At 55.4% G+C, this 25,802-nt stretch overlaps 2 protein-coding genes across 2 annotated transcripts; one reads left to right on the top strand and one right to left on the bottom strand.

The window, feature by feature from the left end:
• Positions 1–365: 365 nt before the first annotated feature.
• PPDPF (pancreatic progenitor cell differentiation and proliferation factor) lies at positions 366–3,022 on the bottom strand. Its single transcript, XM_068416236.1, has 5 exons — positions 2,919–3,022; positions 2,035–2,124; positions 1,192–1,269; positions 933–1,029; positions 366–715 (listed from the first exon to the last, which is right to left on the bottom strand). Exons 2-5 carry the CDS (start codon positions 2,087–2,089, stop codon positions 604–606), a joined length of 342 nt encoding a protein of 113 aa, XP_068272337.1. The 5' UTR covers positions 2,090–2,124; positions 2,919–3,022; the 3' UTR covers positions 366–603.
• Positions 3,023–10,079: 7,057 nt separating this feature from the next.
• Positions 10,080–24,058, top strand: EEF1A2 (eukaryotic translation elongation factor 1 alpha 2). The gene is made up of 8 exons (XM_068416065.1): positions 10,080–10,187; positions 11,516–11,738; positions 15,505–15,684; positions 16,394–16,690; positions 20,801–20,951; positions 22,401–22,657; positions 22,742–22,976; positions 23,709–24,058. Exons 2-8 carry the CDS (start codon positions 11,595–11,597, stop codon positions 23,834–23,836), a joined length of 1,392 nt encoding a protein of 463 aa, XP_068272166.1. The 5' UTR covers positions 10,080–10,187; positions 11,516–11,594; the 3' UTR covers positions 23,837–24,058.
• Positions 24,059–25,802: the final 1,744 nt, after the last annotated feature.

A 25,802-nucleotide genomic window follows, 5' to 3' on the forward strand; every position in this document is an offset into this window, starting at 1 on the left:
CCGGAGGGCTCCCTCTGCACCCAAATCCTTCCCCCAGCCCTGAGCAGCCCCAAGCGCTCTCTCCCAGCCCTCGAGGCAGGGCAGGGACGTGCTCAGGGAGCAGAGCGAGCCCGGTGCCAGCTGGGACAGGCCGTGCAGCCAAGTGAAGAGGGAAGGGTGGGGGAGGCATCCGCAGCATCGGCGCAGCCCAGCCGGATCCTGCCCACACACCAGTAAGTCACACTGGCGTGACCGTGCCATCCGGCATTGCCAGACCCTGCTGGAAGTGCTGCGGTCGGACGCTGCACCGTGTCCTGGTCCAGCCCCACTGGCACCTGCAGCACCATCCTGCCCTCCCACCCTGGATAAACAACCACCCACAGGGGTTTAAAAGGCTGCTCGACTTTATTAGTTGCCATTGTACAAGTACAAGGTAAACAAAACGTGTTACTGAGTCCGTGTGGGAAGGGTGTAGTTGCGTTAAGAAAAAGGCTGGTGTGGGAATCGTCGGGGGTTTGCTGCACTTTTCCATGCCAAAGCAGCCCCGTTGCCTTGGAGCAGCCTGCCTACTCTACAGGGGGAAGGGGCTGTGCCCGCCGGCGTGGGGAGCAGCTGCCGACCCGCTCACGCCGAGGGCCCGGAGCTGGGCTCGCTGGCATGGCGCCTCCGGCCCGCTCCCGGGGCTGGCACCACGCCACATGCCATGGCTCCTGTTGTCACCTGCAGCGCTCCCGAGCTGCAAGACAGAGCAGAGGAAGGGTCAGGCCAACACGAATGCGTTTCGTTGTCGCTCTGCATTTGTTTTTGCAGCAAAGAAGCTGGTGCCCTGGGCATGAAGATGTCACCCATTGGGTCGGGATGCACCTCGGGGGACACAGCAGGGATGTCCCCCACCAACGCTGGGTGCTGCACTGGCATTCCCCCATGTCACCTCATCCAAGGAAAGCACTCACCTCTCTGGGGACTCCGACACAGTGGTCATGGCTGGGTGAGTTGTCTTCCCGAAGAAGAAGCTGGCCCACCAGTGGCCGGGGTCGGACTTGGGCAGACCTGAAGGACAGTGTGTGTCGGGGAAGGCCGGGTCAGTACAACCCGAGCAGCCCCGCTACCACCCTGGTCTCATCCCGCAGGAGAGGCTGGGTCACCTCCAGTAAGATTTGCAGTGGAGGGGCCAGGAGCAGAGTCCCCCCACGGCCTCAAGCCAGCACTTACCCGGGGGGTGGGGGATGACCTCCCCAGAGTACTCCGAGCTGCCGCAGGAGCTGTTGCTGGACGTGGAGCTCAGGCGCCCTGTGGAGAAATCACAGCCATCAGAGCCACCACTGTCCCCTGGTCGTGCCATGAAGAGCAGAGCACATCGCCGGGGTGACATGGCTCAGTCTCATCACTACCTCGCTCTAATACTTGCCCAGCTTTAATGCCAAGTCAACAGAACCCACCAGGAAGGAAATACTGGCGAGACAACAAGCTGGCCAAGAGCAGGTCGCAGAAAAGCACTCAGACACCTCTGTAGGAAAACACTGCAAGCCCAAGGATGTTATTTAATGGCTTTGCATTTGTATGCAACACTTGGGAGGCCTTTGCAGATGGCTAGAGGCCAAGAGGATGCAGATTCCTGCACAGAACCCATGCAGTTTTAGTCCAACTGCTACAAGCCTGTTACTAGTCTCAGCTCAAGGGGAGTATTTTAATTCCATCTAGTTTAGACTCCATTAAACAAGAAAGTCTCTCCCCTGGAGAGGTACCAGTAGCTGCCATGGTTTCGCATCTCATTTCCACAGCAACACTGCAAGATGCATGTGAAGCCGCCACCTCCCCTCACCTACAACCTTAACAACAAGCGAAGGAGTTTGCAGGACCCACCTCCAGCTGGTACCACCGGGCAGGGGCTGCGGCGGCCCAAAGGAGGGTCCAAGCAGCGGGAGGGACAGCTGCTGGCTGTGCCCCTTTATCACCACGGAGCTGCCAGCTCTCCTTGGGGCTTCGGCTGAGAGCACACACCTGAGCTCAGCACCCTGCCCACCGCCCAGCCCCGAGCCCACCGCAGCCCCTTACTTCTGTAGTAGTTGTGCGTCGCCATGAGCGAGCCGCTCGATGGGATGGATGCCATGGCTCTCGGTCGTGGGTCTTGTGCAGATCTGAAACCTGCGAGCAAAGGGACAGCCATCGCTGCGGAGGGGCCCTGGCAGCCCCCGGGCTGCCCCAGGGTGATTTCTCATGTGTGCCGTGACAGGGGCACCCCCCCGGGGTTCACACTTGTGGTGCTACACGCGATGTAAATCCGCAGCTGTAGAGCCGAGAGCTACGTGCGAAGGCCAAATAATACCCTCGAAACGACTGCACAGAGCACAGGCCTGGCAAGTCTGCACAGCATCCCCCCCCCGCACCCCCACGGGTGTTTCGCTTCCCCGCACAAACCCAGCTCCCCTCCCCGCACCCACAGTCCGGGGTTACGAAATCTCGGGCAGACGTTGCGTAAGGAGCAAAGGAGCGTTTAGCCGGGGGCACATACCGAGGGTTGTCGTGCAAGGGGTTCCAGCCCCAGCCTGTCCCCGGCAACACCTCCGCCCCCCCCATCCGGGGGCAAACCCGCCTGCCCGGCACCGCCGTCCACGACACGCCTTCCCCCCCCGCAACCTCCGCTGCCAACACGGGCAAGAAAACTGCTCTGCCTGGCCCGCAACATGCCCAGTTCCGAGCTGGGGAATTACTCCTCTCCTGGTGCAAAGCACCTCCCTCTAAGATGCCGACTCTTCCCATGCCCCACGGTCTGATCTTAACGGGGAAACTGAGGCACGGCGCCGCCTTCCGTCAGTTTCACCCCAAAGCGACTCGCTGCAGCGCCGCAGCTGACCCTTCCCAAAGCACACCCTCACCCAAACTGCTGCGGGCCGCCCCGCTTCCCCCCCGCCGGGGCCGCACTCGCGGTCGCAGCGCACCTGGGCTGGGCGGCGGCGGGGTCCGGCGGGCGGGCGGGCACTAGGGCCGCGGGGGCCGCTCGGCGGCGGCGGCGCCGCCCGGGGAACGCTGCGTCCGCACCGCACGGCCTGAGCCGCGGCGCTGCCGGCTCCGCCCCCCGCCACGCCCTTATATCCCCTCTGGCCACGCCCCCGCGGGCTGAGCGGCCAATCGGATGGCGCCTATCCCGTCGAGGGGCGGGGCCTGCGCGGGCAGCGTGTGCGTACGCCGACCAGCGGCGGGGAGGACGCACTGAGCGTTACTGCGAGGGGGAGGCATGGGGGGGGCGATGGGGCCCTTTATAATTAGAGTATAAATGAATAAATAAATAAATATGGATCTGAAGAGAGTGCGAGCAGGCAGGGCTGTATCAGTCTGGGAGGGAGCAGGGACACCTTCCACCAGACCAGGTTGCTCCAAGCCCCATCCAACCTGGCCTTGAACACTGCCAGGGAGGGGCAGCCACAGCTTCTCTGGGCAACCTGGGCCAGCGTCTCGCCACCCTCACAGCAAAGAATTTCTTCCTAAGATCTCATCTCAATCTCCCCTCTTTCAGTTTAAAACCGTTCCCCCTCATCCTGTCACTCCATGCCCTTGTAAAAAGCCCCTCTCCCACTTTCCTGTAGCCCCTTCAGGTACTGGAAGGTGCTAGAAGGTCTCCCCGGAGCCTCCTCTTCTCCAGGCTGAAGAGCCCCAGCTCTCTCAGCCTGTCTCCATAGCAGAGGGGCTCCAGCCCTCTGAGCATCTCCGTGGCCTCCTCTGGACTCCCTCCAACAGCTCCGTGTCCTTCTGATGTTGGGGGCCCCAGAGCTGGACGCAGCACTGCAGGGGGGGTCTCAGGAGAGCAGAGCAGAGGGGCAGAATCACTCAATCCCATTGCCTGTGTCGCCGATAAAGACATTAAACAGTGCCAGTCCCAATACCAACCCCTGAGGAACCCTTTTTAGAGGAAAAAGCCTGCAGCAAGGCCTAAGTACAGCCCACACCAAAATAAAACTGCTCCATATGTGGGTCCTGGTATAACACGGTGTAGCTGTTGTATAAACCACCAGTACCACAGGGTACGAGGCCTGGAGAGCCAAGGCAAGGCCGCATCGACGTGAGAGGAGAACACCAGCTCCACAGAAAACTGCCTCTGTGTGGAATGGAAGTGGGGTGGGGAACCCAAAGTGAACCCACTCTAAGGGTCAAAACAGCGCTGTGGGGAGGCGCGAGAGCCCTGCGGTATCTCCAAGGGGCAGTTTGATATTTACTATAATTCTGAGCCTGCTCTGTAAATATGCACATTGTAGAGGGAATTAGGTGGAAAGTCACAAGCTGCCTGATTTGCCTATGCAAAAGGGAGGTCTCCAATTGGGCAAAAGCGGTGAAGAGAGGCGACCGCTGCTTGTTGTCATCCAGAGGCTTTAAGTGAACTTGGTCCCATGAATTCCTGACTTTTGGCCCATCAGTTCCTCTGGGAAAACTGGAAAATCATCTTGCAGAAAGCAGCAGCGGCGCTGAGCAGGATCCAGCTCTCTACAGAAAACTCTTAGACCAGCATCTCCTTCGTGGCACTGGGGGAGATCTCACTACCATTCAGTGAATTCAAAACAGATGCAAACAAATTCCTCGCTACTATAAATCCTCGGGCTTTGTTCAGCAACAAATTTCCTCCTTAAGTTCCCCGATTCTTGTTTCTCTCTCTGGATGCACCCAGAGCTTATGCTGTTAGCCAGGTATCTCCATTAGCAGCCCTTCGATCAGAAGATAGGGGCAGCCAGGGCTCTTTCCGCTCAGTGGCCATGGTTTAATAAGAAAAGCTGTCCCCAGGATTAATGCAGGCTTTTCCTAACGTGGAGATGTGCACGGCTGCCAAAACAAACACTTCAATCTGTTGTAGCTTGATACGGCACTGGGCTCCCTTGCTGTAAAAACAGCGTGGTCCAGGAGCAACCCAGCATCCTGCAAACAGCATGAAACCACAGGGCAGAGGTGTCTTATCTCACCTGGGCTTGGCCTAGGTCAGGGTCTGTCCCCTCCTTGGCACACGGGGAGATTTACGCGATCAGCTTCTCGCAGCCCCCGCAGATGCTACATCCAGGCGTCAGAAACGCCACGGTGTCCCTAAGAGATGCATTTGAAGTGGTGTTTTTCTCCTCCCCTGGAGTTAAAAAAGATTTCAGAGTGTGGAAATGTCCATCCTGGCTGCGTCCTGATGGACAGCAGCTCAGACCGAGCAGTTTTGTCCTCCACAGGCTCCTTGCTGCCAGCAGCATCTTGGAGAGCAGTGGCAATATTAAAGTGACAGTGGGGAAGGTGAAGAGCAGTGCAGGAGTGAAAATCTTCAGAGGAAATGTGAGTTTAAGTGAGGAGCTGCTGCGTTTGACCTGGGGATGTGCACCCAAGGGTGTCTTACAGCCCCTGGGGTGCTGCTGAGCTCGGAGAGGCACAAGGGAGCAGTGCTGGAGGGTGCTGGAGGAACTGCATCCCGGAGGGATGAGGTTCTGGTAATTTTATCTCTGAGACCACCACCTCTCTGTCAGCCTGGCTGAGTTTTGGTCAAGAGCCTGCAAGCTGCTTGCTGGGGATGTAGAGGTACAGGGTATGTGTCTCTTGTGACTTTTTAAGGAAAAAAAATTAAAAATCAGCCCATCCTGCCAGGCTGATATCTGTACCAGCACCCACTGAGGCTGGCTGGGGGGCAAAAGGTGGTGGATGTGTCCCTGGGCGCAGCTCATTGAGGATTTACACCACACACATAGGTTTTGCTCCCCTGTGTCGTTGCAACAGGAGTCACAGCTTAAGGTGACACTAAGGGGGTCAGGTAATGCAGCCAGGGGTGGCCTGATCTCCCCCTGCTCCCCACACTGCCCCAGCACCTCGCACCCTGGGGACATTTCTGTGTTGCTTTCCAGCCTAAATCCTGCTCCTTAGCAACATCCACTGCTCGTATGTGGTGTTTTAATAAAGGATGGAGAGTTATTAATGCCAGTGAGTTACTGCCAGAGGAGGGTTTTCACCCCATGAATGCGTGATGTCTGGTCGTTATTAAAAAGTCATTAAAGTGAGAAGCTGTTGTGCTGTGCTCCCAGGGGGAGGTGGGCACCAGGAGCTAACGTGGGGGCTGCCTTGGTACCCACGGCTCCGGAGGCTTTCCATGGCAGAGTTGAGCTTTAGGGGTGAACACCTACAAACACCAGTGACGGGGCCTGGCTGCCCTAGGGTGGAGGGATTGCCCGGTCTCGACCCCGTAACTCTGCCATTTGGTGGGAAAGGGGTTTCTGGAGGAGTGTCCCTGTGGTGTGCCTGGAGCCACGTGCTACCACCCACACCCAGGATGGATGGGGACAGTTTTAAAGGCCTTTAAGCATTGTCCCTTCAGCATTGCCACCTCGGATCGCCTCGGGCACCCGATGGCTGTGGCTACATGGAAACCCCGTGGGGCAGGTCCCAGGAGTGTGAGCACAGTGGTGGGACCTTGGGTGCAGGCTGGTGCAGGCCACCCAGCACAAGGCATGCTGCTGTCCCATCAGGGATGACACCAGACACCATGCCCAGCTGCCCGGGCTGGCCAGAGGGCTTGGGCGTCTTCTTATCACATCCAAAGTTTATTTTTAAACCTCTGGGTCCAATTTAAAGGTATCAGCAGCATGTACTGAGTGCAGGACCTCAAAATACTCCCCTCCTCCTCCTCCTGCCTTTCTGTCCCATCATTTCTGTCTTCATCTCCCCTCTCTGGGTCTACAACATGAGCATGAGCTGAGGAACCTGCTCGCATTAAAAGTCTCATGAAATCTTCTCTTGTTTGGTGCCTTGGGCTGGGAGTGCTGCCAGGCAAACACAGAGAGAGAGGCATGACATGTCAACACGGGAGCCAGGAAAGGCTGAGCTCAAAGCCAACCCCACGTAAACATGCTCTAGAAACCTCTGGGAGATACAGCGGGGAATCCCATCCTGTCTTAACCCCAGTTAAGCTGGATTTAATTGAAATGGGAATGCCTGTTTTATGTGTGCTGGCACAGGCACTCAGGATTGCCGCAGGATGTGTGTTGTACAGACGAGGAGAGGATGGCCAATGTCTTGGTGTTTTGAGCTTGTCCACTTCCAGCAGACGGGAAATGCCGAAACATCTGGGTGCAAAGTCTCCACAACTGGTGTGGAAGGAGCTGGAAGCCTGACCATGGGAAGAAGGAAACCTAACAGTGTTCACCCCTTCCATAAAGCTGCCCTTTAGAGGACAACCGCTGCCCCACACACCTCTGATGTGCTTTTCCGATGGCCATGGCATGAGGCCAGCACAAGACCCTGCATTTCTGCTCTTCAGGGAAAATCTCTCTATTGCTTTGCATGGGAAGAAAGAAGAAAATAGCAATTATACCATTCCTGTGTTCAGCCCCAACTTTTTCCTGGTGAGAGCAGGGCTTCTGGAGTGACATCAGGGCAGGCAGCCCTCGTGGCTGCTGTCTGCTCTGCCCAAACCCCCGCCTTCAGAGGAGACCTGATGCGTTTTATAGCAACAAAACCACAAGCACTCAGTTAGCTGAACGCGTTACTCATGGGAAGAAACACCCCCAGGGCGCAGGCAAATGCAGGCAGGCAGCCTGGGGTGTTTGCAGCCCAGATACATACAAATTACTGGCACTGCGGATTATTCACTCTCCCAGTCACACTGTGTGGGGCCTCTTTGGGAAAAAAAAAACCCACCTCAATTATTATGTCTGGGCAAATGGGAGTTTTAGCACAGCTTAAAGCAACCGATACTCACCCAGGGGTTGTGGGGCTGGATGTGGTAAAGGTGATGATGAAAGAGGTAAGAGGTACCTGCCATGCGTGTGTGCAGCCTGCCTGTCCCTTCGGGGGGAGTCTCCCTTTTCTTGAGTGATCCCAAATCATTTGGTGATGGTTTTTGGGGTGGGGGAACCAAGGCTAAATAGGATGTATGGGAATTGTCTCAGCTGGGACCTGAATCTGAAGCCAGATGGATGGAGACGAGGTGCTAAACTTCATCCGCCCCCAGATTTTGCCTGCTCGGGTCTCGTTTATTTTACATAGCTGAACATTTAAGGACAGATTGCTGCTATATTCCAGGAGGGAAAATGGTTCCACTCGGGCGTGACAATGGAGCTTGGTGGTCCACAGGGACCACACGTTCAGTGAAACCCTTTTTCCCGGGCGCTGGGCACACAGCTGTAGCTTTAAGCTTCTCGGAGGCTGGGCATAAGGTGACTTAAGGGCGCCGGGATTAGCCAGGTCTGACAGCCCCCTCTCCTACTGTGTCCGGTACTATTTATAGTCCGATGGCCCATCAGGCTTCATTTTGTTGTAGAAGTAAAGCACAGTGCTCATTTCTCTTTTCCTTGCGTGGGAAAAGGGGTGAAAATCCAAATTCTCTTTACTGGAGAAGGAAAGGAGAGAGGAGAGCTCCATCACACACTCGCCTGGCCCCAGCGGCGGAGGGACCTGGGATTTACTCCATCTCCACGAAGGCTGAAGTCTTCATTAGTAAACGCAGCCCCTGCCCCGCTGAGGGCAGCTCCCGGGCTGCCTGCAGCCCTTGCATGGAAAGGGGAGATTATTTCCTGGCAAAGCACTAAAACAAAGGATTTACATACCCATCCCTCCACTTGATGTCCATCCCCAGCACACCCAGACTCAGGGTAACACCACTACTCCTAGGTCGATCCCTTTAAATGCTGTCTTAGAGCCTTCCTTTTGGAAGTTTCTGTGTATTTTTCTGGCACTCACTGCATTTTAGGTTGCACAAGGAATGCTGCATAAAAATAAAAATATCTTTCCTATCATGTTTCTAAGAAAATCCCAATGAACTATAACATTCAGAAAAAAATAAAGCCTCCCTTTGAACATTAATGAGAGGTCAGTATCATTTTAATCTACGTGATGTGTAAGTTTTTAACCCTTTGACTATGAAGGTGAGAGTACCTGATTTAGCTGTTAAATTAACTGCAAAATGGTCTGGGCCATAAAATTGGCCCAGACTATTACATAGCTTAATTCAAAATTAGCTTTCTTTTGACCTATATTTGGCTTCAGGACACAGAAAATTTTGCATTAGCCTTGTGATTGCACAGCTGACACAGGTATAAATATTCTAACCACTACATGATCTTTTTTTAATGCGAAGAAAGTTTCGTGCTATTACCGAAGGAGATTACTTATGGTTTCCTCCTCCTCCTAGGTCTTGAACCCCATCTCCCGTTAAATGAGATGATGTTAATAAACCACAGATTCTTGAGCAACCAACATATGTGTTGCAGGTGCAGAAATCTGTTTTGCTCTGTTTGTCCCTTGCTTTGCTGTTTTCTCCCAGGCTAACGCATCTCCACCGAGGCAGAAATGTGGGTCAGTGCCTGCAGGGCTCTGCCCAGGGATGCCTTTGCCCCACGTGCCGTGCAGGGACCCCTCTCCCCCTCTCCTCCCAGTGTGTGTGGGAAAACAGCCCTTCTGCACCACTGGCCCCACTGGGGGCAGAGCAAGGGCTGTGGTACTTGGTAGCCCTGGGCCCCTGTCCCATGCCAGCCCTGTCCCTTCACCCCCAGGCTGCCAAGGGGCACCCATGGGGGTGCAAGCCCCACTTGGCCTCCATCTACACCACTCCCCCTGGACAGGGATTTCCATAATTTCCCCTCTTTTCCAAAAAGCCCTTCCTTCCATCTCCCCCCATCCCTCCATCTCCCTCCCATCCCTCTATCTCCCTCCCATCCCTCCATCTCCAGTCTCTCCTGCTCCCCTGTCCTTCCATCTCCCTCTCATGCCTTCATCTTCCATCCCTACATCTCTCCTGTGTCCCCTATCTCTCTTTTATCCTTACACCTTCCTGCCATCCCTCTATATTCCATCCTGCTGTCTCCCTCCGACCTCTGCCTTCCATCTTCCCATCTTCCCATCCCTCCATCTTCCACCCCTCCATCTCTCCCCCACCCTCCCGATTTCTTCCATCCCTCCATCTTCCTCCCATCCCTTTATCCCCCATCCTTCCACCTCCTTCCCATCCCTCCATCTCCCACCCCTCCATTTCTCCCGTCCCTCCACCTTCCCTCCCTCCCAGCCCCGTTCCCCCCCCCCCCCTCCGCCTCCTCCTCCTCCTCCCCCCGGTGCGCCTCCTCCTCCTCCCCCGCCCGGTACCGCATTGCCGTAGTGCGGGGGGGCCGCTGCATTGCGCTGCCGCCGTCAAGAGGTGGGCCCCTCCCGGGGAGATAAAGCCGCCGGAGCCCAAGCTGGCAGCCTCTGCCGCCCCGACCGCCGCTCCGGTAAGAGCTCCGGGACCCCCCGCCCCGGGACCCCCCCCGCCCCCACCGGGACCCCCCGCGCCGGGATGGGGCCGCTCCGCAGCGGTCCTGCCCCAGGGGCTGCGGGGGTTCAGCGCACCCCCCCTCCGTGTGCTGGAGGAGCACTGGGGGGGCTGCTGGCCCCTGGGGTGGGGGGTACCCCCGGGCAGGGAGGGAGAGGATGGGGCTGGGCCAGTCCTTCATCCCGCAGGTGCCTCTTCCCGCAGGTGGGAAATAACCCGCTCCCCCCCCGCAGCCTTTAGCTCCTTGCGGGGGGGGGAAATAATACAATAAATCCCCAATCCCACGCGTGTCCCACGGGGGAGGGACCCGCACCCATGGACCCTGCGAAAGGGCCAGATCCGGGCTGGGGCTGTTCAAGGGCAGGGGGGGACGGGGCAGCCGGGGCTCTCGCTGCCCTGCGAGGCTGCTCGCGGGGAGTATCACTGCCCGCAAGACTGAATCGCTGTTAGAGCAGCAAACTCCTCCTGACCTCCTTTAGTTTTACGGGCAGATTCGTAAAATTGGATTTTATTAGACGTCAAATTAAAGCTCCTAATTGTGCGGGGTTTGTGTGGCGGCTGCAGAGCCATGGTAACGCTGGGAGATGCCAGAACAGCTCCCTGGATATATCCATTTGCCTTTTTAGCCTCCTCCCTCTGTTTGGTTCAGATTCATGGCAGCAAAATATAATGAACCCCCCCACTGCAGGCTCAGCCCGCGCCGCCGAGCTTTGGCAGCCCCACTATTTGCAGCCCCGCTCCGGGGAGCGGGCGAGGGCTATTTTCGTCCGTCCCATTTTGCGGACACCATGTTGTCACCCGAACCGTGCGCGGCTTGGGAGCGGCGAGGGCAGCCTGTGGGGACGGGCACCCACGGCTCCTCCCAGGGCACCCACAACATGGAGGAGATGCCCTCGGGTTTGGAAAGACCGAGAAGGCAGCAGCAGCCCTGAGCCGGAGGAAGGTTTTCCAGGGAGGAAGGGCACCTTCGAGGCAGCGATGACGTAGCCCTGGGAACTGGGGGTCTCCAGGAGGGCGGTGGAGGGCAAGATGTCGAAAAACATGGCATCTTGCTGCGACTTGGAGGCTGTATGTGGCGGCCAGAAATAGCCCGGCTGGCCTCCTCCGGGGACGGGCTGGCTCCGTCCCAGCGTGGGCAGAGCTGCCAGACGAGGCCGGGCACCCCCAGCCAGGCTGGGATGCGTGGTCCAGCAGGAAGGTGGAGTGAGGGGAGGGGAGCCAACCCCGATGGGCTGGGAGGGTGCTGGCACGGGGGCTCTTCTGACACGCCTCCTCTTGCCCCTGCAGCCTCCCCAAAAACGCAGCTGCGTTCCCACAGCCCTCCCCGCCGCCGCCCGCCCCGGCCAGCCCCGCGTAGCCCACCAGCATGGGGAAGGAGAAGACGCATATCAACATCGTCGTCATTGGGCATGTGGACTCTGGGAAATCCACCACCACCGGGCACCTCATCTACAAATGTGGGGGCATTGACAAAAGGACCATTGAGAAATTCGAGAAGGAGGCTGCCGAGGTGAGGAGCCCGTCCCTCAGCGTGCCCCCACCCCGCACTCCCACCCGCAGGGATGCTCCACACTGATGCCCCACACGTGTCCCACGGGCAATATTCCCCTTTTCCTGGCACTGCCCTTCTCATACTTTCTCTTTCTCCCTTTGTTCCCATCTATTTTTTTCCCTCTGCACCCCTGGGTCTTCCCAACTTCTCTGGCCTTGGGAAAATGGGCCATTTGGGTGCTCGCCACCCTCTTTTCCGGAGCTGGGGGACTCCCTGTCGCAGGCTGTTAATGAGGGCAGGGGCACGGCGAGGTCTGCAGGATGGGTTGGGAAACCTGTGGTCATTGCCAGGACTCTGGAAGAGCCACAAACCGTGGTGCTTCAGGGCATGAAATTCCTTCTAAATATTGTGCATGAGGAGGAAAACCTGGTAATCCCTCACCGCCTAGTGCAGGACTCTGAATTTCACTCTGAAGCATCTGCTTCCAGTGCCTGCTGGGGACGAGGTGAAGCATCAGCTGGACCACTCGTTTGATCCAGTTTGTTAAAAACCCCATTCCCATTTCTCTCAGGCAGGCGGTCTGATGTGTAGCTTGATTGACAGCCTTTAATACAGAAAAGCTGGCACAAAGCATGAGCATTTAAGTTAAATTCTTTTGTTTAACTCTTATCATGGTGGCATTTATAGCAGTTTAATAGTGCATGCATTTAGCAGGCTGTCGCACAGGAAAGCACCACCCAATACCTATAATGTGGCAAACACAGAGATTAAAGAGGAAGAAATAGTCTTAGGAAGAAAAACATGAATTGGAAGCTCTCAGAAATTAACGATGGTAAATTCTAGAGAGGTGGGTGAGCCAGGAAACGCCTGGCTGTGCCATTGACAGGGCAGATGTGCTCTCTCAGAAGATGGCTTGTCATCATCGTGCCAGAAATCTTTAATGCAGACATCCCTTGATTATTTTTTATTTTCTTTTTTTTTTTTTTCCTGGACAAGATCTCACATTTCAATGAAAAATAATGTTTACAGAGCTGCCACTCTTGCTTAGCTGTTTTGCTGTCTGTCCGTCTGTCTTAACCCTTTGAATTTGCCGATAGCATCCGAGCTAAACCCCCCATTTCCCTGCCTCGCCGTCAGCCCTTTTTCCCAGCCCTTAAGCGAGGAGCTTCTTCCTTTGTACAAAACAACCTCTCTCCCCCCTGGTTTAAAACGCCCGCTGACATCCCTCCATGTATTCCCCCCCTTTACCTACAGATCGGATACGGCGTGATTAGGCCATCGTAGATGTGATTGTGGCTGTTTTAATTGAACAGACACTTTCACCGGCGTACGCGGGGCCGGGAGCTGCTATTAATAGCCTATTGACGAGCTTACAGCCTCCATTTTCTGAGGCAGGGCTGGGGAAGGGTTCGCTTCCATTAGGTGGCATTCGCAGGAAATGGAGGCCTGCGTGCGCCCAAAAAGCCACCAAAAAAAAGCAGGCTCTGATTTTTTTTATTTTTTTTTTAAGAGAAAGGTTTATTTTTTCTTTTTGACTCGGGGGCAGAGGTAACAGTATCTCTGAAAGAAGAGTTGTTCTATTAAAAAAAAAATATTAAAAAAAAATCAGTATTTGTGGTCTCCAAATAGAAAGCTGGGGTTCGATCAAGGAAAATCAGGCCGTTCCTGGCACTGAACAGGGAAGGTATTGTGCAAAGCTAGATGATGCCCTGGGTTTTATTTTTTTTTCAACAGCAGCTCTGGGTAACTGAATACACCCCGTGAAAGGAGGGAAGCTGTTTGCTAAATAAAAGATCTCGTTTGTCTTCAAGTTACGTACAATGCCAAGTTCTGGGGGGGTTTCACAGAGGTGACCGGCCGTTTGTGTGCGTGGCGGCGGGTGCCTGCGATACGGTGCTGATCCCCACTCAGCTCTGGCAGGAGCGCCAGGAGTCTGCTCCGTGCCTCAGTTTCCCCACCCAGAAGTGAAGGGATAGGCTGGGGATGGGTGAAAGGCTGTGGGAGGTGCTGATGGAGCTCCTGCCCGAGAACTACACGTTGTTAATGTATTGCACAAAACACACCGTTCCTTGGTGTATTTCCGCCGTTTCCAGCAGTAAATGAGCACACTCTAATGACCCCCTCCCTCTTCCCCTGGCAAGAGAGGGGTGCGATGTGCGTGCTGGAAAGGGTTAACCTCCGAGCTCCTGCTCTGCCCCCTCACTAAGCCTGGTGCCAGGAGGATGCTTAGGAGCAGAGATTTGATTCTGGATTTTTCCATCCCCTCTGACCGCCCTTGCTGCAGGCGTGAGGGCTCCCAGCTGCCCCGCGGGGATGGGGCATCACCCTCTCGGCCCGGTGTCTCCTCCGACGTGGGCGAGGCTTGCCCCTGGCTTTAGGATTTTGCCCGTAATCCTCCAGAGCAAGCTGCAAAGTCATCCCAGCCCTCAGCTGTTACGTAAACGGACCGGCACCATTAATTCCTCGTGCTGCCTGGGCCTGGGGCTGGAGCGTGGAACCCAGGGGCAGAGCAGCCCCCGGGCACGGCACGGGCAGGACAGGTTCAGATGTGATGCTGTGTTAGCCTTCTGGGCAAGGATCATCCTTGAAACGTTGGCTGCCTGCGATCAGGAAGCTCTTCCAATTATAAATCATCCTTCTGGTGATTTATAATTGCCCATAATGAATTTTACGTATTGATACTCCAGAAGGAACCGTGGTTGCAGAGAACATTGGGATGGATGGATGGGAGCAGGGTATCACGGCTCTGCCCTTGCACAGCAGTTAGAGCCCATTAAATCATCTGCAAATGACCTAAATTCCATTTTCTCTCTTAAAAAAACCTTTGCACCTGAGGCCAAGAGCTGATGATCGATGCCCATTAACCCTTTGCTTCAGCTGGGCTCCCCAGACTGCCCTACATGGCGTGGTCAGCGAGGGCTGGTCTTGTCCTGCCCCATCTCCGCGGTGGCAGGATCCCAGCTCAGACCACATGCACCATCTCCGTGCTGGGTGGGAAGTCCGGCTCTCCCTGGTGGCATGATGTCAAAGGCCACTGACCCAAAGGAGAATGTGGTTCAGAAGTGACGTCATGGTTTTATCACGGGACAGAGAGATTTATTGTAGCTGATCTCACCCAGCGTGATTTTATGCATTACAATGTTGGCTGAGATGTTGGCCATTTGGCAACGACAGTTGGTCTGGCTGCAGCTCACAGTCGCTTTTCATGTGAATTCGCACACTCTGTGGCAAAAATCAATCACGTTTCTATTCTGCTCATAGCAACCATCTCGCATTTCATTTTCTTTTAACCCATTCCTCTCCTACACCCCTGTCAGTTATGGACTCACTCATGCAGCAATGCCCTTTCCCACCAACCAGCTATCTCACAGGTTCTTTTAATAGATTAAAATGCAACAATAAGAAGCTTTCCACCATTGCTGTGTAATTCTGCAGCACCACGATTTCCCAGCAGCACTGCAGAACCGTGGTGTTTCATGGAGGAGACTTCGTGGGTCACTGGCTCCAGTTCCTGCCCACCCAGCCCCACTCACAAATTCACTTCACAGTTCTTCTTCCAGCCTCTCCTCCATCCTGTTGGGGAATGCTTTGAGAGCAGCATCTCCTTTCACCTGTATTTATTAGTAAACAGATCATTGCCATTGAATTTAGGGAATTTTGCCTTCAATATTTGCAACGTGACCCTCTGCCTATGTGAGCTTGGGATGTGCCCTGGAGGGTGGGTTGCCAGCACCAGTGCCATGGCCTTGGCTTTCTCACCATCTCTTGTCTTTGTGTTGGCCAGATGGGGAAGGGGTCCTTCAAATACGCCTGGGTGCTGGACAAGCTGAAGGCTGAGCGTGAGCGTGGCATCACCATTGACATCTCGCTGTGGAAGTTCGAGACCACCAAGTACTACATCACCATCATTGATGCTCCTGGCCACAGGGACTTCATCAAAAACATGATCACCGGGACCTCCCAGGTGAGAAATGGTGGCCAGGGATGGGAGGCTGCCAGAGGTGGGAGGCTGAGGCTTGCTGATGAGCCGAGGGTCACATAGGTGCTGTTGGAGTCCTTTTGGAGGTGAGTAGTTGAAACAGCAGACATCAAGTGGCATTGAGTAGGGTTCACACAAGAGGCTGGGTAGCACCAGGGACCCAGCTCGCCATGGTCCTGTACCTCCCTGGGCATCTCAGAGAAAAGGCCTCCTTGGGCACAGAGAGGTGGTTTCTCCACCCCATTTCCCCCACTTGGAGGAGGTGGGGAGGAATATGCCCTCTCTGGGAGGTGGGATGCTATGACCACAGACCTTTGTGTGAGGGTGTCTCCCACATTATTTTAGACTCAGGCAACTGAGCTATATGGGAAACTTCCAACAATCCCTTAGGTTTTATTGGCTAAAGGAGACTCCATGGGTCTTTTCTCCTTCCTTTTTCTCAAAACAGCTGTCTTTGTCCCATAAACCATATCACATTGCCAAACTCCATGGTCTACCCTTCAAGGGTAGGGCAGTTTCCCCTCATCACACTGCAGGATGTTCCTGCATCTCACCGTGGTTGAGGGCAGCAGCTGGCAGGGGGTCTGTCCAAGCCACAAGTAGTGTTCCTCTGGAACTTACTCAAAGCTCTTAAGGGTGTTACCAGGAGCATCCTCTCTGGGGCAGAAGCAATTCATTAGCTCTCTCCTCCCAGGCTGACTGTGCCGTCCTGATCGTTGCGGCCGGCGTCGGTGAATTTGAAGCTGGTATCTCCAAGAATGGGCAGACTCGTGAGCACGCCCTGCTGGCTTACACCCTGGGCGTGAAGCAGCTCATCGTGGGCATCAACAAGATGGATTCCACAGAGCCCCCGTACAGTGAGAAACGTTACGATGAGATCGTCAAGGAGGTCAGCGCTTATATCAAGAAGATTGGCTACAACCCAGCCACAGTTCCCTTCGTGCCCATCTCGGGCTGGCATGGAGACAACATGCTGGAGCCCTCTCCCAATGTAAGTGTGGGTTCTGTTAGACTTTTCCCCTCACCCCAACTACCCTGATCCAGGCTGAAGCTGACCTCCGTGCTTTGAAAACCGTGGGCACATTTCATGCACCCATTGTGTGTAACAGCCCGTGTTGCCAGCATAGATGTGTTGGTCACGTAGCTCTGATTGCGCCGAGCCAGGATGAATGGGCTCACTGTTCGTGGGCACACTGGTTGCTGTACCATGGCCAGACACCCCAGCAGCTAAACACGAGCATCTTCAGGAGATGATCTCTATGGCTTTGCTTCTGGGATGTGATGTGAAGGTTTCGCATCATCAGACCCATGGTGACGTCAGAGCCATCGGCAGCAATTGTCGCTCTCAGCAGGAACATCGTGTGTGTGTTTTAGGGCATTGTTTTCTAAGGCAAATGACACGATCTGGTCGTAGGCTTGGAGCAGCTCCCACCATGCAGCTGGGCTCCCGCGTGTTGGGTATCGGGTGCTCTTCCCCATCGGTGCCGTATGCCACTGTGACAGCCACACCTCGGGTTCCCAGTGCTGGGTTCTCACTTCTTAAGGTGACTTTTTCTTGAGGAGGTACGAGGTTTCCCATGCCAAAACCATGGTTTCCTTGAGCATCCATTTGGAGTCAGTCCTTGTCCAGTTGATTTTCACAAGGGCTCTCCCTCTGTGTGTCGGTGATGGGGCTGGTGGGGACACAAAGGCAGGGTGCTCTGGGTGGGTCCTTCCCATTATTTCACGTGACAGCGGGGGAGAAAGAAGAGCTTGAAGAAGAACGAGGGCTTCTTGGCTGGCAGGCTGCCAGTAGCAGTTGTTACTCTGACACTGTATTTTTTGGAGAAAAAGCTACCCCAGGTTTAGACTTGTAAAGAAATGATGAGCTGGAGAGTTCTGGCCAGAGGAAGGTCCCTGCTGTCCTGCTGGCTTCTGGGTGACCTTGAGCAAGTTGCTCAGACTAGAAACCCCCAGCAATCTCTTGTGAAACCAATGGGAAATTTGATGCTTAAGGGGGCTTTAGGACGTTACTCATGGATTACGGGTCAGGGCTCTATGACGAGGGAGGCAACGTATGAGTAGAGCAGCAGTTGAGGGAGGTCGGGGATCACGAGCCTGAGCTAGAGGAGTGCTGCAAAGCAAGCTCACACCGTCATGAAACGCAGCTCACGGCCTTGCCTGGGAAAGGCAGCTCCCTTGGGGCTGCCTTGGAAGGAAGGAGTTTTTGGGGTGCTTGGGAGATTCCTGTCCCCTCGGAGCAGAGCTGGGATAAAGGTCAACTGCGGCCATGCCAAACCTGGCCGCATAGTTGCTGGGTGCCTCAGATCAGGCAGGCTCCAAATGTCAGCAGCTGCTGGGCCGGGAAGATGATCCTGAGCAATTTTTCCTATTAATAGGCTGAGGAGGGGAGGCACAGAGCAGGATGGGGCTCGCTGGCCTCCTGCCTCTGGATGGGTCTCAGAGCATGTTCTCAACATGATGCGCTGCCTGGGAGAAGGCAGGGGCTGGAAGATCTCCCCTCTCTGCCGTAAGGAGGCAGCTGGCTCTGGGGTGGGTTCCCAGGAGCTGCCTGAGCTGGGGAATTGGGCAGAAAGCCTGGCCAGATGTCTGGGTCAGCACGAGCTTTGCTGGAGAGGGTGCAGGGTCCTCCCCATGCTGTGGTCTCCAGGAGGACCCCATCCTGCCTTTGCCAGGACACCGGCTTGGGACAGACTCCTCTTTCCCGTGTCACGCCCTACCTAGGAAAGCTTGCGCAGGGAGCCGGTGTTGGCATCTCTCCTCTCATTCCTCGCCTGAAAAAGCTCTGATTTTTTTCACTTGGAATTTCTGGCGGGGTTCCACTAAGGCACAAGGCAGTCAGGTGACTTGTCTGTCTGTCAGGGGACTTATCAGAAAGTGGGGATTGGAGCCATGGCGTCCCTGCATGTCCTGTCACCTCCAGGCGAGGGGAGGTGCGGTGGTACGTCAGGCTGGAGCCAGCTCTGTGTGGAGACTCCAGCCCACGTCCCTGTTGCAACGCGCCCAAGGCCAACCGCACACACTGACGGCCGGGCTGCGCTGGCATCAAAGCTTGACATCTGAGAGCTTCTTGGCAGATGGGGCTTGTGTGAATCCAGCTTTCTGTTGACAGAACTGGGCCATTCGATGTGGTTTGGGAGGCTTCACCCCACGGGATGCTGCAACCCAAATGCACCCAACCTGCGGTGCAGAGGAGTGTGGTGGCCTAGGGCTGCAGCCTCGGTGTTGCGGTGCGTGGGGTGGGTGCGTTGGGACACTCACGGGCTGGGTAACATCAGAGAAAGGCGACTGGTCCGTAAAATGCACTTGGGGTGTGAAAGGGTTAGAGCTGAGCTGTTATTTATGGGGGCTTTAGCCTACCTGGCTGCGGGGTTTGGTCAGATCCTGCTTTTGCCATAGGAGAGGTAGGATAGGGGTTGCCCTTTGGGAAGCAGATTCAGGGAATATGTAAGAGAGGTTTTACTTGGGCAGCCCTGGGAGGCAGCACACACCAGGTTTTGCAGATGCTTCTCACCGTGGGGCCACGCCGAGGTTTCTCAGAGTGAATTCGCTCCCAGAAGGTGTCAAAGAGCATCTTTAGCTGCTTCTTGGGATGTCAGAACTTTTCTGCGTAAAGCCTCGAAAGGAAAAAGGACATCTGACAGACAGGCATCACAGGGCAGAGGCTGCAGTTTCTGCATGTCCCCAGGTTGTTCAGGGGCAGCGGGATGGGAGCTGCGGGTGTGCGGGTGGCTGTCATCCTTGAGAACAGAGCCCGTGGGCCAGCGGCGTGTCCTAGTCCTCCTGCGCATCACACGCGACTCTGTCACCGGCTGGAGGGATTGTTTCGCTGAGCTGTTAGCCTGGCGCTGGGGCCGGCTGCGTGGCAATAGCTGCAGTGCCCTGGGAAAGATCCCTCTGCAAAAGTGTCCCCAGGCTCCTCCTGCCATTGTCACCAAGGAGGGCAGTTGGTGTCTGTTGGATGTGGCCCTCTGAGGGAGGCTGACCTGAACACATTGGATGGAAGCTGAACTCCCTGGCTGGACCCAGCTCTTCCCCTCACTCCTTCCCGAAAGCGGTGCAGACTGCATGGTGGGAAGCCAGCCTTGGCCTGGCTGTGTCCTCCGGGGATGGCTGTGAAACTGAGGGCACTTTGGGGGTCCCATTTCACCCCCAGCCCCACCCCCAATGCACCGTGCCCCTCATGTTGGTGCCTAAGGGAAAAGCCACATCCATAATGTGTGCGATGGAGCTGGGGCACACGGGCAGCGTTTTATGCCTGAGTGGGAAAATATTGTCTAAACTTCTCTGTGCAGAGGAATCTCTGTTTGTTGTATCAGGGTTGTTTCAGATCCAGGACTGAATTTTTCTTGCTGGCAAGGCCCAGGCATTGCTACAGCTTCCAGATGTGCAGCATCACCCCAGGAAAGCACTGTGGTTCCCTGCATCAAACTGTGGCCTCTGCTGAGCACATTTCCCTACCTCTCTGCCTCTTTTCTGGATAATTTTACCTTCAAGGCTCCAATTTAGGGCAAGAGCAGAGAGAACATCTGTGAAAAACAATCCTGCCCCTCGGCAGCCCTAGTGCAAGCGCCAGGTTTCCAGCATCCTCCCAAGCCAGGGCTTAAAAACCAAACCCTGGAGGGGTGGTAGCAGGAGCGAGCAGGGAGAAGGGTCTGTCTGGGGCTCATCTTGAAGAAACTCAGTTCCCAGGACTGAAGGTCAGGCGCTTTGTAGCTGGGACTTGTCTGGAGACCCTGTGGTCCCTGCGCCATCGTTGCTGGAGGGCAGGATCCAGGCAGCTGGCATGGGAAGGCAACAGCCACAGGTTGGTGTTGGGAATGGGGACTGTGAGTTTGCTGGATTTAACCACTTCCATCCTTTTTCTCCTGTTAATTGATGTTTTGCACATTTCTAGGAGAGAGGGGGGAGATTGAGCAAGGGGGTGCAGATAAACCTGCAGGGACAGTGGAGTGAAAAGAGCTCCCCAGTCCCCAGGTAAAGCCAGGACATGGTTGGACTGACTCCATGAAGGTTGTCCTGGTGGGACGTATCTCTGGGTTCACCTCTGGATGCTGAGGACGGGCACACTCAGTGCATGTTGCTGCTGCTCTCTTTCCAGATGCCTTGGTTCAAGGGGTGGAAGGTGGAGCGCAAAGAAGGCAACGCCAGTGGGGTGTCTCTCTTGGAGGCCCTGGACACCATCCTGCCCCCGACCCGCCCCACAGATAAACCCCTGCGCCTGCCCCTCCAGGACGTCTACAAGATCGGAGGTGAGCAAAAGCCTTGCTGCTGTCCCTCTTCCCTCTGCTTTAACCGGAGCCTTCGTTCCATGGGAATTTGGGGATGACATTTCCAGGTCTTGGGAAACTGGAAGGACTGGACTCCAACTTGAGATAACGTTGGGGAGAAGGGTGTTAACTCCAGGGTAAAGACCCTGTTTGAGTCTGGGCTGCCTGAGGTTGGAGGGTGACATGCCCAAAGGTGCCCAGGAACCAGAGAGGAGCAGCAGGTTTGTGAGCTCTCCCCAGGGAATACGTGATGCCAAAACGGCTGCGAATTTGGGTGTCCTGGAGGTCACGTCTGGCAGGGCAAGATGGAGGCAGCAAAAACGTGCTGGGGGCCGGATGAGGGACAAGGCCAGCGGGGAGGGCCACCAGCGAGGCTGGGGCACAGCAGCTTGGCCGCCGTCTGCCCGTGCTTCCCAAATGTTGGTGTCCATCACTGGCACCTCTGTCTGCCCAGCCGGACCACGGCGCCAGCCATGTAGGGAGCGCGTCAGTCAGCGCGTCTCCCTTTCCCTCTGGAGCAGTGACGGGGACACTTTTCTGAGTTATAAATACCCCGTGAGCTCTCTGACCTGCTGGCAGCCCTGGGCAGCCCTGCTGATTCCCCGGCTGCCGGATCAGGCAGGCACAGCCATTTCCAGCCCTTTTCCACACTCTTCCAAGAACGTGTGCGCTGCAGAAGCCAGGCAGGGATTGAACAGGGGGGTCAGCAGGCTTTTTATCAGTCTTTTGTTTGCAATGGAGATGAAAGGTGGTGAGCAGGTCTGGGTCCTCCTCTAGCTCAGCTGGGGGAAAGAGATATGGTTGTACCATTAGGCAGGTCCTTAGAGAGCTGAGACACTGTGGGACAGGGGGAGGTGGAGGCAGCAGGGTGGATGTGGAGGAGTGGATGGGTCCAGCCAACCTCCTCAGCCTCTTTTCAAGGTGGTGTCTCTTAATGATTCTTCACCTGACTCCAAAGCTGAGTTTTCCCAAAGTCTCCTGTGACACAGGGTGTAAAAGGTCCCCTTCATTTAATTAGCCACCCTCGTTCCCTGGCACAGCTGGACTTCATCCCATGCTGATGGTGTGGCCATCAGGGATATGGAGCATGTTGTTGCATGCACACTGAGACGTGCCCAGTCCTTCACACAGGAGGTGCCACAGCTGCTGCAAAGGAAGGGCTTTCAGGGCACGTTTTTTGCTCAGGGCCTTCTGGTTATGGTGTTACTCTTTTTTCACAAAATATTGGGTAGAAAGGAGAGACTTGTGGTGTTTTTGAAGACCCTAATGCTGATCTTGCAGCTAAAATCTGGGCTTTTTTGTTTTGCAAGAAGTAAATGTGGTCTTTGGAGAAAATCACTGGAGATATCTTGCTTTTGCTGCAGCCAGGCTCTGGCCCAGGGATATACCAAGCAGGTTACATTTTGTTCTGCTGTCTCCTTGTCTCCGCAGGGATCGGCACAGTCCCCGTGGGCCGGGTGGAGACCGGCATTCTGCGGCCTGGCATGGTGGTCACCTTTGCGCCCGTGAACATCACCACTGAGGTGAAGTCTGTGGAGATGCACCACGAGGCCCTGAGCGAGGCTCTGCCCGGGGACAACGTTGGCTTCAACGTGAAGAACGTCTCCGTCAAGGACATCCGCCGCGGGAACGTCTGCGGGGACAGCAAGTCAGACCCGCCGCAGGAGGCAGCGCAGTTCACATCTCAGGTCAGCAGAGCTGGTGGTGCCACCATGCACGGTTTGCCATCGTCCTTGCTCCCAGCCTTGCCCTGACACCGCTCTGTCCCCCAGGTGATCATCCTGAACCACCCCGGCCAGATCAGCGCCGGCTACTCGCCCGTCATCGACTGCCACACCGCACACATCGCCTGCAAGTTCGCTGAGCTGAAGGAGAAGATCGACCGGCGCTCCGGCAAGAAGCTGGAGGACAACCCCAAGTCCCTGAAATCAGGCGACGCAGCCATTGTGGAGATGATCCCTGGCAAGCCGATGTGTGTGGAGAGCTTCTCCCAGTACCCACCCCTTGGTAAGGGAACGGCTCTTTTGCAGTCTCCTGTGGAGGAGCATGAAGGCTCTATGGGCGTAGAGCTCACACCAGACGTGCTGAGCCTCTCCCAGTATCCCCTACCAATTAGACTGGGGAGGGGGCTGAGCATGTTTCGTTGCTCCCAAAGGTGTTGGGGGTGCAAAATCTGATGCATGAACTGTGTTAGGACCAGTGGGGTGGGACAGGCTCTCTGCTGAGCTGAGTGGCTGTTTCCAAAGGCAGGGCTGAGTTTTCCCCCTGGGAGCAAGAGGACCTTTCCTTCAAGGTTACTAAACCTTGATAGTTTCTGAATGCAGAAACATTTTTCAGCTTCCCCATCTCTGCCCTAAAACACATCTGGTCAGGAGGAGAAATGGGGAAGTTTGCTCAGCAGAGGACACCTCTTAATGCAGGGAAGTGCCACGCTTTCCTTGGATGAAGTTACACACCTAGAAGCTTTAGCAATGTGGGAGCTTGCAGAAAGCAGATGTGATTTAGGTTTAATAAATAGTCATTTAAACAGAGAGAAGCATCAGGGCTAGCTTGATGGTCAGAGCAAGCGTTGGTGGCTCAGGGCTTGTTCCTGCAGGAACCTGCTCCAAGGACAGGGGTTATGCATGGCACAATGAGTGGTGGGTGTAGATCCCCCCGTCACCCACCCACACAAGCTCAGCCTTAGGGAGGGCAAGGCAACCGCGTTTCACTCCCATCCCCCCTCTCTCCGCCCCGCAGGCCGCTTCGCTGTCCGTGACATGCGGCAGACCGTGGCCGTGGGCGTCATCAAGAACGTGGAGAAGAAAAGCGGTGGGGCCGGTAAAGTCACCAAGTCTGCCCAGAAGGCCCAGAAGGCTGGCAAATGAATCGTGGGCTCCCAGTGCATCGCGCAGAAACCATCCCTGACACCAGGACGCTGCCGCCGTCTCCCCCGGGCGCATGTGTGCACATCAGCTTGTAAGAGTTTATATGTCAACGACTGGATGCTCACCATTAAGGTCCAGTGGAAATTCTTTAAAAGGAAAAGCATGTTCCAGCGTTTGTGAGGCTTCATGTTAATTTTACCAATAAAACTGGTACGACATCCACAGTGGAAAAAAAAAAAAACCCAAACAAAAAAAAACCAACCCAACCCAACCAACCCAAAAGGTGTGGAGCTCTGTGTGCGCGTCTGTCCTTGAGAGCCACTGGTTTTGGTGGGTTTTCTGTATCCCACTTAGAGCAGATGGTGGGGGTGGGAACAGGCGTGGCTGGGATGGAAGTTTGGAGGAAGAAGGAGAGCTTGGCACCCATATTCAGGGTGTCACGTAGCGCCCAGCCCTTCCCCAGCTCTCGCCCCTTACCCGAGGCAGGTATCTGGTCTGATTCCCCCAGCGTTAGGCAGGGGCTGCTCTTACAGCAGCCTGGGTTTTGGTGTTGTCCTTAACCTGCTCAACCTTCTGATATCAATTATCAGGGCCTTTATTATATTTTTTTCCATGCAAAATAAGCTTAAGTTGACCCCTTAAAGTCATGGCATTTAAAGAGAGAAAATACCATACCCTATGCCTCCTTTAGGGGCTGGCAGCATGGCTTTTATTCTTTACAATACCCCAGCATTTTGGGAGACGGGGCCAAGGCTGCCTTCTCTCTGCGCACTCCTTTGCCTCTCACCTGGTGGATCCCCCAGCCCTTTCCAAACAACACGACTGGAACGTTTCTCCCTGACAGAAGCCATGTGCTGGAGACCAGACGTGACTCAGGGCTCCCAGAAGCCCCAAAACTCACGGTCTTCACCCCGGATGGTGTCTTGGCTCCCATTGCAAACTTGCTAGCCCCGGGGCAAGGTCTGCGCCTCTCCCCACGCCACCCAGTGTCAGCTGTCCCAGTCCAAAGGGTTGTGGTTGCCGAGTGGTTAGGACTGACCAAAATGCAGCAGCCGGGTGCTCTGAGGGGGAAAGGGTGGGAGCGTCGGACGTGGGGAGGAGCAGGGGTGGTATGGTGGGGGGGGGAGGTGGTGTGGGGGTGCTTCTGGGGACATTTCCAAGGGACATTTCCTCCTCGAAGGTGGGGTTAGCAGCATGCTGGAGCATCCCGAGGTTGTCTGTGCTCATGACTTGGATTTTAGGAGAAGCCACAGCGCTGAGAGCGGATGCCACGCACGGACTCTGTGAAGGACGGCATCATGTGAGGTCCTTCCCAGGAGAGCTCCAGAGGCACAAGCATCATTACCGTTTGTGTTGCAGGAGCCCTTAATGATCCTAATTAACATCTGACGCTCTGCAGTACTAAGTGCCCCCAGGCAGAGCATCGAGGAGCCAACGCCAAGCTGAATTATGCCAAGCTGAATTACAGAGTGGCTGGGTGAAGCCATGGCCACCTGCTCCCCCAACACCATCCCCATCTCACGCCCGGTCTGACAGCAGACAGACACATACCAGCCCACTGAACCACCTTCCCCAAAACTGTGCACACAGGCCACCGAGGCTCCTTGTCCCTCTTCACGCCCCCAGCAGCCACCAAATCAATCGATTTGATGCCCAAGGTCTTCACAGCATTGAGGATCTTTGAAGGGCTGTGTCCTTGGCACGCCACAAATTGGAAGGGGACCTGGGGATCCCCCCAGGCACAGCACGACCGTGGGAGAAGGCTGGTTTCCCACTGATAGTTTAATCTCATCTTCCAGCTCCTCCTGCATTTCCCGGCTCCCAAGGCATGTTGTCCTTGAGCCATCACGGTGGACTTGTGCCCCTTCCTGGGTATTTCCAAGCAGGGCAGGAGCACATCCTGTGCATGTTTTTCCTTCATCCTTAAAAGCAGCAGGAACAGGAGCTTCTATGGGAACATCCCTCC

This window comes from Nyctibius grandis, chromosome 19 (assembly GCF_013368605.1).
Source record: "Nyctibius grandis isolate bNycGra1 chromosome 19, bNycGra1.pri, whole genome shotgun sequence".
In the NCBI taxonomy this organism is placed as follows: Eukaryota; Metazoa; Chordata; class Aves; order Nyctibiiformes; family Nyctibiidae; genus Nyctibius; species Nyctibius grandis.

Bases quoted from the DNA above. Each gene is read 5' to 3' on its own strand.
- PPDPF (XM_068416236.1), bottom strand. From the start codon at position 2,089: ATGGCATCCATCCCATCGAGCGGCTCGCTCATGGCGACGCACAACTAC. The intron at 1,030-1,191 runs GTAAGTGCTGGC...ACTGTCCTTCAG, and splicing joins GGTCATCCCCCACCCCCCGG to GTCTGCCCAAGTCCGACCCC. The intron at 716-932 runs GTGAGTGCTTTC...TCTGTCTTGCAG, and splicing joins GTGTCGGAGTCCCCAGAGAG to CTCGGGAGCGCTGCAGGTGA.
- EEF1A2 (XM_068416065.1), top strand. From the start codon at position 11,595: ATGGGGAAGGAGAAGACGCATATCAACATCGTCGTCATTGGGCATGTG. The intron at 15,685-16,393 runs GTGAGAAATGGT...CTCTCCTCCCAG, and splicing joins TGATCACCGGGACCTCCCAG to GCTGACTGTGCCGTCCTGAT. The intron at 16,691-20,800 runs GTAAGTGTGGGT...CTCTCTTTCCAG, and splicing joins TGCTGGAGCCCTCTCCCAAT to ATGCCTTGGTTCAAGGGGTG.